A 14,684-nucleotide genomic window follows, 5' to 3' on the forward strand; every position below is an offset into this window, starting at 1 on the left:
GAGTGCTAAGTTCTACTACAGATATGTATGATTATCCTAACACTCAGTCTTGAAGACTGTTTCTCTGATCATGAAATGCTATCTCCCACCTCACAAACTGTAGACAATATCAGAATGTTACACACAAAGCACATGGCAAACAAGCAGCAGAAACTGGGAGTTATCCTCAAAATACTGCACCAAAAAATAGATTCCTAAAACGTCACAAAGAGTTTTCACTAGACAACACAGGCCAACAAGCCTATAAGACAAATTGATGATTTTTGACATTGCAGAACTGAGAAAATAAGGGGATAAAATACTAAATAACAACATAAGAAGCAACTAGGTAAGAAACAAGTTATCTAAGGTTAATGGCCCTCTTAAAATCATTAAGTTCTAGGTCCTGTGGGTCAAAAGTATGTGTGCCTGAGGTTGGGAGAGCTTTCCTGCAATTGCAGCTTCTTTCCCGGCAAGCCTTTTATCACTGACTAAAGCATCTGTACCCATGGAGACAAAAAACTGCTACAGATAAACAAAAGTGCTAAAGTATGACCCAAAAAATTACTTCATTTCCTGTTAAACTAAAAATGGAGCATGTCTTATCCGGGCCATCTTTTCTGAGACTAAAACAATTGGGCCTATGTTTTATCAGCGATCTAAAAAGGAACCCTAAAAGTGCTTGCTGGACTAGCCCAGGCCAATCCCGCACAGAAAGAGTAGACTAGAGTAGTCAGCAGTGGGAGGTAAACTATTCAGTTTATCATACAGGTGTTTAACAACCCCATGTGATTTTTCTCCCTCATGAGGTAGCTGTGGAACAGCAAGGTGAAATGCTCAGTCTGCAGACTGTCCCTCCCCTTGAAGAGATGATCACATGGAGACACATGTGCTCTCACACTACTAGATCTGGGCCAACTAAAGACAGATGCACAAATTTGGTGTATTTATAAAATGTCTCTATATGTACAAGAATAATTAAATGGGAGGGGGGCGCAGACAAACAAACAAAAAGCACAACAGCAAACCCAGAACTCCATCATGTGCACTGTGAAAAAGGGCAGGTTATTGAATTCTAAAATTGTGACTTCCTATATTCCAGTCAAAACCTTTAAGGCAATGTTTCTCAATTCTTCTTCCTATATCATCACTCCCAGAAGCCTTTTTAGCTTTTCCTATTCCACCTGTGTCTAATAAAACCTGAATTTCATCGCTATATGTACTTGTTTATGTGTATATGTACTTTGTATGTGAAGAATAAGAATTTCTGACACACAGAATTACAGTGCTGAGTTAACAGGTCCTAAGTGATATATATATATATGTATATAAAATTTTATAACATTATGACTAGGACAGTTAATAACAAATGTGGTTACTTTTTCCTTCCTTCAACAACTTCTAGCTTTGTTTCCCCAGTACAACAATTATATGTACTGTATTAACTAATCTTACAAAAACAGATGAACTAAATTTACAGTTGGATTACACAAACTATCATTAAGCATTCAGTTAAAAATAGTAACTGATAAAAAATAATAACTGATAATTGTTAGTAGGGAGGTTATAAGAATTCTTTTTACTAAGCAAATTAAACTCTCTTAACTTTTTTTTTAATACTTCTTGATTTGATAATCAACCCTTGCTGTTAAAAAGTATCTTGGTTGACAGGGAATAAAAAATACACTGTGCTATAGTCATGGGACTACTTTGCAAAATCTAAGCTCCAATTTTTCATTGGCCAAAAGGGCCTTGTAAACACAATACTTTGTTTTTCCTTTTCACAATGAAACTACCTTACATGGTCAAATATCCTTGATAAGTATGAAACAAAAGAAAAATACTTAGGTGTTGAGTCTAATTTGACATCAATGAAGTTTTGTAAGTTTACTGCCAAACAAAAAAAAAGTCTTGTCACAGATTCTAAAAGCAAATTAACAGCATACACCAAAGCCTTTTACAACACAGTGTTCAGAACACACTAAATTTCTATTTCATTTTGAAATTATAAAAATCATTATTTGCTTTATCTAAACTAACTACTAAAAGTGAACCCCCAAAATAGTACTGTGTACTTAAGAACACCTTTGAGATAGATGGTTCAGTAAAATTGAAATTATAGTCTTCAACCAGCCATCGTAAAGGTCACTTTAAGTTTTTGTTGTGTTCATTATTATTGGAGGAAAGGGAGGCGAGCATGACAGGATGCACATGGAGGTCAGAGGACCCAAGTCTCTCCTTCCACTCTAGTTTCCAGAGCTCAAACTCTGATCGTCAGACTTGCATAGCAAGACAGACAATAGAAACATGGGATGGTTATAACTGTATTACATGATATAAAAAAAATTCTATAATTTAGAAATGTCTCATTTTTCCAACCTATTTGCAGAAAATATTTGACAAAAGGTTACAGACTAACATCAAAATGTAGCTGCTTTCTGAAGGTCAACCAATCATCTGGTTTTAGTAAGAACTAAAATACAACAAAACACAGACAATGAGTCATACAGAGAAAAACCAAAGCCAGCTATCTGAATAAATCATGACATTAAAAGGAAGAACAAGGCACAAAGCTTTTTCTTCTTAGAGTTCAGATGACTGGAAATGGCAAGGCTAGTCCTCGAGTAAGCAGAAAGGGCACAGAGAAATCCCTATCAGGAACACCTGCTGCCAAAAAAGGCAGAGTGTTTATCCAGTAACAGCACCTCGCAAAGCACTGTACAGTTTTCCATCAAGAATCTTGATTAACCTGACACTGGCCCTCAGCAGACAGGAAATCGGAGGCTATCATTACCACTGACTGACGTACTGAAACCATCAAAGTCACCTCTGGAAAGAGAACAGAGACTACAGTGAGAGACTAAGAATTGGACTCGGGAGCCAGAAACTCCTTTTGCATTTCCCCAAAGTAAGAGGCTGAAATGAAAGGGAAATAGGTAAAACAGAGTGTATGAGTGCACTCGAACCTGAGTGCATAGGTAAACGTACAGTGAGGCAGGGGAGTGGGGCAAAGTTCAAGGACACTGTAATTTATCTAGCAACCTACCCTTTTTTTTTTTTTTTTTTTTTTTTTTTTACAAAAAGCATACTGAAGAAGCAACTAAGGGAAGGGAAAACACAAGTCTAAGATGATCACAAGAGCAGACTGAAGCCAGTGTGACCCTAGGTTAAAAAGTTAATCGCATGAATTGAACAAGACATTTAAAGTTGTTTGGGTCCTGAGCCCACCCTGTGAACTTGAAAATCTACCTCTACCCCTCCACTACAATATGTTGACTACTCCAAATGATAGACGCTGAAAGAGACAAGTAAACAAAAAGTCTCAGACATGGTGACCAAAACAGAAGGATCCAGCTGGAAGCCTCCACCAGTTTCTCATGCACCACCAGAGTATTCTCTAGTATACAATAAGGCCTCGCATGTTAAAGTGACACCATAATCTTCACTAGTCTACCACGGGTACACCAGGGGCTTTCAGAATTCTGCTGTAATTAGGCAGTTCCTATCAGAAACCTTAATGAATTTAGGTGGCTGGAGGAATAATGGGGGCATTGAGGAGAAGAGTGAATCAGTAAGCATGACAGAGATTAGAAGATTTAGATAAGGAAAAAACTGATAAATTGAAAAAGGGAAGAGAAATCAAGTATTCAGGATTACAAATGGAAGAATGGATCAGGAATGACAAAAACTAGTAGCAGAGCACAATGCTGATTCTGGTTACATTAGATCACTAGGGCAACAGTATTCAGAATCAATAAATACAGATGGACAGAGGACAGGGTGTGGCTGGGGTGTTCCTGGAAAAGAGAGAGAGAGAGAGAGAGAGAGAGAGAGAGAGAGAGAGAGAGAGAGAGAGAGAGAGAGAGAGAGGGAGGGAGGGAGGGAGGGAGGGAGGGAGGGAGGGAGGGAGGGAGGGAGGGAGGGAGGGAGGGAGGGAGAAGGAGAGAGAAGGAGAGAGAAGGAGAGAGAGAGAGAGATTGATTTAATAACAGATTCTTAAATTCTTTCTAATTAAGAAGAAATGAATCTATAAAACTCATCTCACTTCTCTGAAAGTCTGCCTAGAGACTGACTCCTAGTCAGAGAACCCCTTCTCCCTTCATCACCATACAATGAGCTAAGCAGTGGAAATACTGAGTGGCACCTGCTAAGAAACAGACCTTAAGTTTCAGATCACTGACATGATACACATCACAGAAAACAAGACAGCTGGAGGTTCAAGTTACAAACAAGGATGCCTAATATTCTTTAGAAAAGAGCTAACTATCTCTCCTTGCCACCTCTTTATATTTAGGAAATACATTCCTAAAAACTGGCTGGAATCTATAAATCCCAAAAGTAGTTAAAAGTAAAACAACATGCAACTGCTACAATAGCGGTTCTATGCGGCATAATTTTCATAATTTCATAGGCACTGGACATCAGGTCACTTTATAGGAAATGGCTCAAGAATAAGAAACTGGCAGACTTATCTGGCACAATAAGATCCAAGTGCTCCTTAAAGTAAGAATTTTAACACCACCTCTACCAACAAAGGGGAACCACAAGAGCATGCTGGCACTTGAGCCACATTCATTGTATTCTTTAACAAGAGATAATGAAGTATCAACATTATTTGGAGTATTCTTCCAAATGTGCTCTTCTGAATTCTGGTGAAAACTGGCCCAACTGTTAACTGTAAAGGAAGACTAAGGAAAAACCTCAGCCCCAAACACAAATCAATGCATCTTCAGATGTTGGACAGTCAAGAGATAACTGCTATGTTACCATCCAATAGCACTGCCGTAATGACTTGTAACAGATTTTTAAATGTTTGTTTACATTTACAAATACAGTGGTAAGTAACTCTGCATCCAATGGTGACCATGGTTTGTAAATCTGAGGAATTCACCTTGTGAGAAAGACACTGCATCCGGACAGGAGAGATGCATTTAGTACTGATTAGGTTTTACTTTGTTTTGTTGCCGTGATATTCAGAATGAAATCTTAAGTATCATCATGAGAATGCATACCTTCCATGTATCTCCCAATTTTCTCCAACTCTCAACATTCAACACAATGGTTTTTGTTGATCCTGATGTTGTTCAATTTATAACATCACTTTTTTTCCTTTACTTCTAGTTAGGTTCTGACATGCATGGAACAAACAAACGCATTATCATGTACTTAAACACCTAACAACAGCTGTTATACCCTTGTTTGCTCCTTCTATTACTCTGGTAGAGCTGGGGGGAGGGGGAGGCCACTACCAGTAAAGAAGCCCAGTATAGAGGTATAGGCCTGCAATCCCAGCATTCAGGAGACTGAGGCAGAAGACAGAGTTTCTCAGCCAGCCTTGGCTATTCACAGCTAACCCTTGCCATAAAATAAAAAGTAACCTAACAAATAACTAATAAAGGCTAGAAAAGATTCCATTCAGATACTTACCAGGAGCAATTGTCTCCAACGTGTCAGAACTGACCTTCCGGGTACTTGTGCAGTGATAGAGGGTAGAACCGGAAAATATCAAGTAAAAAATTGCATCATCTTCAACTTTGTCCTCTTCAGCAAGCAGTATTGTAACAACACAATCGCCCTAGGAATGGAAAACAGTCCACAAGTCTGCATTAATAAGGTTCCTGGGAACCTGTTACATCTACATCTTATAAATTACTACCAAGTTTAGATATTCCCTGACAACGGTGAAAATATCTAGATATGCCTTGAAATAGTAATGTGCATTCACATTCCACCTACAAAGATTTGTATAGGCCCATTAAACAAAAAACCTTTTAACACAAAGTTTGAGGTTCTAACTGGGATCTAATATTCTGAAAATCTTGATAATGAACTATATAAATAATAATTTAGTGAAAACCTGGCCACTTTAACAAAAAACTGGACAAAGAATTATCATTCAATTGATATTCTTTCCTCTTTCACTTTATCAACAATAAGATATGAAAGGGAACCATGCCACCTTGTGGCCACATTAATCCCAGAGTAAGTTTAGCAGAAGTAAGCATTTCGCTATACATTCAGAACCCAAAATCATGAGGTCAAACCTAAGATTAAGTGCAGTAAATGTTAACAGAATGTTGATTTTGGAGACTGAGTTCAAAGTGTTTCCCGAAATGTAAATTTCACTTTTGTTCTTAGTGCTCGTGTCTGCCAAATGCAAAGTAAGTCAGAATGAACCATAATTCCAAATAACTCACAACTTATCTGGCCATAACTGGAGTACTCCAAAGCACCTAACACAATGGATATTAAGGGTCAGGAAAAGAATTATCATTAACTTTAGTCGCTATGACAAACTATATTTTGGTCTCATGCATTCGTCTTTCTCTGGGAAATTATTTTGAAAGGCTTAAGCCAGAGAAATGTTAGTCATTCTTTAGCATGATGCAACCAGTTCCTATGTCTGAGACACACCAAGAACAGTCCATTTTCTCTAAGTCCTGACATCCCCTCAAATCCTACACATGAAAACACAGAAGTTTAATCCTGTTCTTCATGCATTGCACGCTTAGCCATGGGCCATGCTCTGCCTCTTGCTTGTTTTGTTCATTTCCACATCACAAGCAAAGCTCCACTGGAGCCCAGCTGTGCCCGTTCATTCACATACTCACACATGAGGTCACTTCTGCTTACCACCTGCATCTTTACTACAGAGGAAGTCTACTTAGATTTCTAATTGAAATTTCTTCACTTAGATTTCTAAAATGGAAGTCTAAGAATGAATCCTCCTCAGAAGCAAGGATTCCTCTCCACCCAAGGACCCAGTCTCTTGCTGGGGTACTGTCTGCCCATACTAGGTACATTTGGGGCTGCCTTTCAATGAGGGTATGAGATGGTTGACATAAGCAACTGAAATCCTTCTTTAAAAAAAAGCTTTCAATGCCAACCTCTTTTCTCACTCTCAAAACAAAAATAACTAAGTTCATATTTTTTTTCTTAAAGCTAAGTCACATAACCATACACCCAAGAGAAGGGAACAAACCTTTATTAACTTCAAGAAACTCAAAGGCTAAATTCCAAAGACATTTGGAACTAAAAATAGCCAGTTCCTTCTAATAGAGAGCAAACAAGCTCCACATTTCACAGGTGCAAGTGATTCCTATTCTATGATGGTTCCTTAGGCACCTAGCATTAACTGGAGATGACTGTGAAAGATTAAGAAAGTGGGGTAGGTCTCAGTAAGAACTGTATCCAGGAGACCGATTACTTTATCCTGACTTACCACAAGAGAAGTCCTGACAATTACTCTGTTGTTCAAAACTAGGCCCAACCCACAGAACACATTAAAAACAGTCTGGCTGCACAGTTAACAAGTCTGTCATACTGCTAACTACACAGAGGAGCTTTAATAACAACAATGATGTTCAACATACTCTTAACTATTATTCCAGTCTCACCTAATGGCAGCAAGAGACTGCATCTACATCATCAGTCTCCAGGAACAAAAGCATAAGAAACACAGCACTGTCCTTACAAAGATGAAATTTCCCTGTCTGCATTATTGAAAAATATATTCTTCAACTTTATGATCTAATTTGTTTTGCTGACAGATGGCACAATAACTAATGAAAAAGGCAGTCTATATTAAGCATCACCTAAAAACTATAGATGATCACCCAAATAAAAAAATGTACAAAGATTAAAAAATGTTAACCAGAGTAACCGTGAAATTGTCCATTAAAAAATAGGTTTTTAATAAAAAGTTACAAAAGCAAAGGAAGATTCTACAGAATCTAAAAGACCATGGATGCAAGCCCAGACTATTATATCAAGCAAAGTCTTCAATCACTATAGATGGAGAAATCAAGATATTTCATGACAAAACCAGATTTAAAAAATACATAGCCACAAATCCAGCCATATAGAAAGTACTGGAAGGGAAACTCCAACCCAAGGAAGCTAACTACACTCACAAAATATAGGCAATAATCCTGCAATACCAAAACCCAAAAAAAGGAAAAAACACACACAGTACCACCACCACCAACATCCAAAAAAATAACAGGAATCAAAAATCAGTGGTCATTAATATTTCTTAATATCAATGGTCTCAATTCACCAATAAAATACATAGTCTAAACAAAATGGATACAAAAACACAATCCATCCTTCTACTCCATACAGGAAACACACCTCAACATACATTTCCTCACAGTAAAGGGTTAGGAAAGATTTTCCAATCAAATGGACGTAAGAAACAAGCTGGTGTAGCTATCCTAACATGTAACAAATTAGACTTCAAACTAAAATTAATCAAAAGAGATGAAAAAGACCATTTCATATTTATCAGAGGAAAAGTCCAACATGAAGTCTCAATTCTGAATATGTATGCCCCAAATACAAAGGCACCCATATTTGTAAAAGAAACATTACTAAAACTTAAATCACACTTATAATGGGAGACTTCAACACCACACTCTCACCACTGGACAGGACTACCAGTCAGAAACCTAACAGAGAAATAAAGGAAGTAACAGAAGTTATGACTTAATTGGTTTTAACAGGTATCTATGGAACCTGTTAAACACAAAAGAATATACCATCTACATAGGACCCCAAAGAACCTTCTCTAAAATCTGGGCAACAGAGCAAACCTCAACAGACAGAAAAAGGTTGCAATAACTCCCGGTATCGTATCAGATCACTAAGGATTAATGTTAGAATTCAACGACACACACTGCAGAAAGCCTACAAACTCATGGAAATTGAACAATGCTCAATTGCATCACCTCTGGGTCAAGGAAGAAATAAAGAAAGAAATTAAAGATTTCCTATAATTCAATTAAAATGAATGCACAATATACCCAAACTTATGGGACACTTAGAAAGCAATGCTAAGAGGAAAGTTCATAGCACTAAGTGCCTACATAAAGAAACTAGAGAATAGTCATACTAGAGAATTAACAGCACAACTGAAAGCTCTAGAACAAGAAGAAGTAGACTTAACCAGAAAGGGCAGAAACCAGCAAATAATTAAATAGAAGGCTGACATCAATAAAGTACAAACAAGGAGAATACCAAAAAAAAAAAAAAAAATCAATGAAACAAGGAGTTGATTCTTCAAGAAAAATCGACAAGATAGACAAACCTTTAGCAAAACTAATCAAAAGGTAGAAAGAGAATATACAAAATAACAAAATCAGAAAGGAAAAGGGGGACATAACAACGGACACTAAGAAAAGCCACAGAATCATCAGGTCATACTTTGAAAACCTGTACTCCACAAAATTGGAAAATTTAAAGGAAATGGACAATTTTCTAGATAGGTATCACATACCAAAATTAAATAAAGAAGAGATAAACAGGTTAAATAGACCTATTATCCCTCATGAAATAGAAGCAGTCATCAAAATGTTCCCCTCCCCCACCCCACCCCCCAAAAAAACAGGGCCAGATGGTTTCAGTGCAGAATTCAACCAGAAATTCCAGGAAGAGCTATTACTAATACTCCTCAATGTGTTCCACACAATAGAAACAGAAGGGTCACTGCCACACTCCTTTTACAAGGCTACAATTACACCAATACCCAAACCACACAAAGACACAACTAAGAAAGAGAATTACAGACCAATCTCCTTCATGAACATAGATGCAAAAATACTCAATAAAATGCTGGAAAACTGAATCCAAGAAAAGTCATTCACCATGATCAAGTAGACCTCATCCCAGACATGCAGGGATGGTTCAACATATAAAAATCTGCCAATGTAATCCACCATATAAACAAGCAGGGCGGGGGAGAGGCGGGAGGATACCGGCACAATTCTTCACATATCTTGAAAATTCAATAATGAACTTTATATGAAAAAGCAAAAGACCCAGGATAGCCAAAACAATCCTGTACAATAAAGGAACTTTCGGGGGCATCACCATCCCTGACTTCAAGCTCTATTATAGAGCTATAGTCCTGAAAACAGCTTGGTATTGGCACAAAAATAGACAGGTAAACTAATGGAATCTAATTGAAAACCTTGATATGGACCCACAAACCAACAAACACCTGATTTTTGACAAAGAAGCTATGGAAATGGAAAAAAGAAAGCATCTTCAACAAATGCTGCTGGCATAACTGGATGCTGGCATGTAGAAGAATGGGGGTAGATCCATGTCTATCACCATGCACAAAACTTAAGTCCAAATGGATCAAAGGCCTCAACATAAATCCAGCCACACTGAACCTCTTAGAAGAGAAAGTGGGAAACACCCTCGAATGAATTGGCACAGGAAACCACTTCCTGAACATAATACCAGTAGCACAGACACTGAGATAGACAATTAATACATGGGACCTCCTGAAACTGAGAAGCTTCTGTAAGGCAAAGGACACAGTCAACAAAACAAAACAACAGTCTACAAAATGGAAAAAGATATTCACCAAACCCACATCTGACAGAGGGCTGTCCTACAAAATACACACAGAACTCAAGAAACTAGTCACCAAAACAACAAATAAGTCAATTTTAAAAAATGTGTTACAGATGTAAATAGAGAATTCTCAATAGACACTGAGAAACACTTGAGAAAGTGCTCACTATCCCTTGCCATCAGAGAAATGCAAATCAAAACAACTCAGAGACACCATCTTACACCTGTCAGAATAGCTAAAATCAAAAACACCAATGATAGCTTATGCTGGAGAGGATATGGAAAAGGGGGAATACTCCTCCAATGCTGGTGGGAATGTAAACTTGTACAGTCCCTTTGGAAATCAGTATGGCAGGTTCTCAGGAAAATGGGAATTGATCTACCTCAAGACCCAGCAATTCCAGTCTTAGGCATATACCCAAAGGATACACAATCATATCATAAGGACATCTATGTTCAACCATGTTCATAGCAGCATTATTTGTAATAGCTAGAACCTAGAAGCAACCTAGATGCCCCTCAACTAAGGAATGCATAATGAAAATGTGGTACATTTACACAATGGAGTATTACTCAGCAGTAAAAAAAAAAAAAAACCAACGGCACCTTGAAATTCACAGGCAAATGGATGGAACTAGAAGAGACTATCCTAAGTGAGATAATCCAGAGATAGAAAATAAATCAGGGGATGTACTCACTCCTAAGTGGATATTAAACAAAGAGTAAAGGACAACCAGCTATAATCCACAACCCCAGAGAAGCTAGGAAACAAGGAGCTCCCTAAGAGAGACATGCATGCCCCCATCCCAAGGGGAAAGGAACAAGGTTACCTAAGAAAATTGGAAGCACGGGGGATGGGGAGGGAGGTAGGAGAAAGAGAAGGAGAGAAGGGGCAGAGAACACAAGGGATCAGGAAGGTCGAGTTTGGGGAAGAACAGAGAAGGAGAGCAAGGAAAGAGACAACTTGATAGAGGGAGCCATTATGGGCTTAGTGAGAAATATGGCACTAGGGAAATCTCCAGGAATCTACAAGGATGACCCCCGACTAAGAATCTAAGCAATAGTGAAGAGTCTACCTTACATGCCCTTCCCCTATACTGAGATTGATGACTACCTTAAATGCCATCATACAGCCTTCACACAGTAGCTGATTGAAACAGAAGCAGAGACTCACAGCTGGGTACTGAGGGGAACTCCTGGAATCCAGTTCTAGAGAGAGAGGAGTGATGAGCAAAGGGGTCAAGACCATGCTAGGGAAACCCACAGAAACAGCTGACCTGAGGAAGTGGGAGTTTATGGACTCCAGACTGACAGCTGGAGAACTTGCATAAGACGGAACAACGACCCCTGTACAATGGGTGTCAGTTGGGAGGCTTGGGCAATCTATGGGGCCGCTGGCAGTGGAACCAGTATTTATCCCTAGTGCATGATTAGCCTTTTGGAGCCCATTCCATATGGAGGAATACTCTCTTCAGCCTAGATACAGGTGGAAGGGCCTTAGTCCTGCCCCAAATGATGCGACAGACTTTGATGATTCCCCCAAGGGAGGCCTCAACCTCCCTGAGGAATGGATGGTGGGTGGAATGGGGAGATGGTCGTGGGAGTGGAAAGACGAGAGGGAAAGGGAACTGGGATTGGTATGTAAACTAAGATTGTTTTTTATTTAAATAAAATTAATAAATAATAAATAAATAAATGGAGGATTCTAACTGGTGATGAATCTCAGTTGCCCACATGCTGAACTTACTTATACAGAACGTCTACTAAATTAGTAGTACTGCAAAAATTTCCTTACGATCGAGATTAAAAAACTGTCTTAACTTTGACTTCTCATTGGAACTCTAAGAATACATTTTCTTTTTTCAGACCAAAGATTTCCTCTCTACAAAACCTTGCCAGTAGACTCTCCATTCCACAAGAATTTATTTATTTCCAGGATACATTGCTTGACAATTCTGCCCCCAGTAAAGAGGGATGGATACGTTGAAATAAATCATTAAGGGAGAAATTAGTTACTAAAATTGGCAAGTGCTACAAACCAGGGCTGTCTTGGTTGCTCTGATAAAATATTTTGATAAAAGCAAGGTAAAGGAGGAAGGATTTATTTAGCTCACAGTTCCAGGATACAGTCATCATGGGAGAGAAGTCACAGAGGCAGGAACTTGAAGCAGCAGGTTACACTCCATCAAACTCTCTCCTCTTAGGTCAGGGAATGGTGCTGCCCACAGTGGGCTGGTCTTGACACCCTAATTAATGTACTCAAAATGATCCCCAAGTTAAGACTAGAGGCTCACCTCCCAATTTCTATCAAGCTGACAACTAACAATAGCCATCACAAGAGACCCCCCCCCTTTTAGAAGCAACAAGTTGTTTCCAAGTGGTCAACAAAAGGCTAGAAGATGAAGAATTTTCACATCAGGCCCAATTAAGATTTAGTACTTTTTTATCTGTTTTAACGTGGCAGTATGTTACTTAAATACCCTGAGCTATAAGGGAGAACAGCAATTCCCCAAAATGAGATTTAAACCCACTACAGTAAAGTGGGTTTACTTTACTGTAAGTAAGTAAGGACATTGGTAATACATGAATCTAAGTCCTGTCTTTCTATGAGATGAGATGGGAGGGAATGAGGGGAGGAGGGAGGGAGGGAGGGACAGAGATACCTTGTTTATATAAGTGCATCCACAACTAGGTTTGCCCTTCTGCTTTAAACATAATTGTTATCATTTTGCAAAATCATTTCCTAAAGCAAGCAAAGATTGATGGCCTGATACAACTTCCCCATAGGCAACAATGAAGTCTTTTTCCTTATAAACTCAAGGCAACGGTGTTCAATGTCACTGAACCATTTCACAACAGAGGAACACACTGTAACAATAAGCAAAGCCAGAGCAGATTGTAGTCATTAGAAATACCACTCTCCAGTAAAAGAAAGAAAGGCTCCTCAAAGCAGTTGGCAGGGGCCTGGGTCAGGATCTGTTACATGAGTCTAGAAGACTCTCTTTCGATAGAAAACAGGGAGAAGGAAGGTGAAGAAGTCAGAAATTTAGAAAGGCCTGTCCTAGTACACACACAAAGACAGATTAAAGTGGCTCCTTCTAGACAAATCTGGGACTCTTGAAAAACCAAACAACAGGGCTGGAGAGATGGTTCAATAGTTAAGACTACTAACTGCTCTACCAGCACCCAAACAGCAGTTTACAACTATCTGTAACTCCAGTTCTCAAGGATCTGACACCCTCCTACAGACACTCGTGCAGGCAAAACACCAATGCATATGAAAAATAATTAAATAAATCATAAAAAAATAATTAGAAACAATTTTTAAAATTAAGAAGTCCCATCCTAAGACACATGAGTACCCATCGCACTGGAGTTTTTATGTAACTTGAACATTTAAAATTAATTCTAAATAAAAGGATTTAAAAACAAAGCCTATAATGCTCAAACGGCTCTAAAGAAATAGAGGGCTGAGGAAGTAGAATGCTCTACCAATGTAGATGTATACCCAGCTCCATCATTAAATAGCTAACTCTGTAAAGGCCATTTATACTGGGCCCTGGACTTGGAGCATGTGGGCTGTCCTTACTCTCACACAACTGCCCCTTACAGGTTATACAGGTAAACTGAATAATACAGTACAGCATTTTCAGCACCAAAGTTTTTTTTAAAGGAATTGAATTTTTTTATTTTTAAATTTAAATTAGAAACAAGGTTGCTTCACATGTCAATCCCAGGTCCCTCTCCCTCCCCTCCTCCTATGCCCTCCCACCAACTCTCCATCCCCCTCCCCCAATCGCCACCCCTTTCTCCAGGGAGGGTGAGGCTCTCCATGGGGTGTCCATAGTCTGTCATTTCATGCAGGGCAGGGCCTAGGCCCTCCCCCAAGAGTCCAGGCTGAGAGAGCATCTCTCATTGTGGGACACAATGGCCCATTTGTATGCCAGGGATACATACTGATCTACTATCCAAGGCCCCATAGATTGTTTAGGCCTCCTCACTGACACCCACATTCAGGAGGTCTGGATCAGTCCCATGCTGGATTCCCAGCCATCAGTCTGGGGTTCAAGAGCTCCTCCTTGTTCAGGTCAGCTGTTTCTGTGGGTTAAACAAGCCCAGCCTTGAACCCTATGCTCATCAGTCCTCCCTGTCTGTCACTAGGTTCCTTGAGTTCATTCAGTTCAGTGCTTAGCTGTGGGTGTCTGTCTCTGATCCCATCAGTCATCGGTTGAAGGTTCTGTTTCCCAGACTCTCTGGCACTGGGGCTATAGGCTGGCACTACCCTGATCCATGTCTAAAATCCATATATGAGTGACTACATACCATGTTTGTCTTTTTGT

The 14,684-nt window shown here is 39.1% G+C and overlaps 1 protein-coding gene across 7 annotated transcripts in view; it reads right to left on the reverse strand.

Annotated features, from left to right (window-relative positions):
- Positions 1-14,684, reverse strand: part of Akap13 (A-kinase anchoring protein 13) — a 300,754-nt gene that overhangs the window by 182,174 nt on the left and 103,896 nt on the right. For all 7 annotated transcript variants that reach the window (XM_040730180.1, XM_040730175.1, XM_040730179.1 and 4 more), the window contains exon 3: positions 5,407-5,554. In XM_040730180.1, the coding sequence (XP_040586114.1) occupies positions 5,407-5,554 (148 nt within the window). The remainder of the gene's footprint in view (positions 1-5,406; positions 5,555-14,684) is intronic.

Source organism: Mesocricetus auratus, unplaced genomic scaffold (genome assembly GCF_017639785.1).
Source record: "Mesocricetus auratus isolate SY011 unplaced genomic scaffold, BCM_Maur_2.0 Super-Scaffold_4256, whole genome shotgun sequence".
Taxonomy (NCBI): Eukaryota; Metazoa; Chordata; class Mammalia; order Rodentia; family Cricetidae; genus Mesocricetus; species Mesocricetus auratus.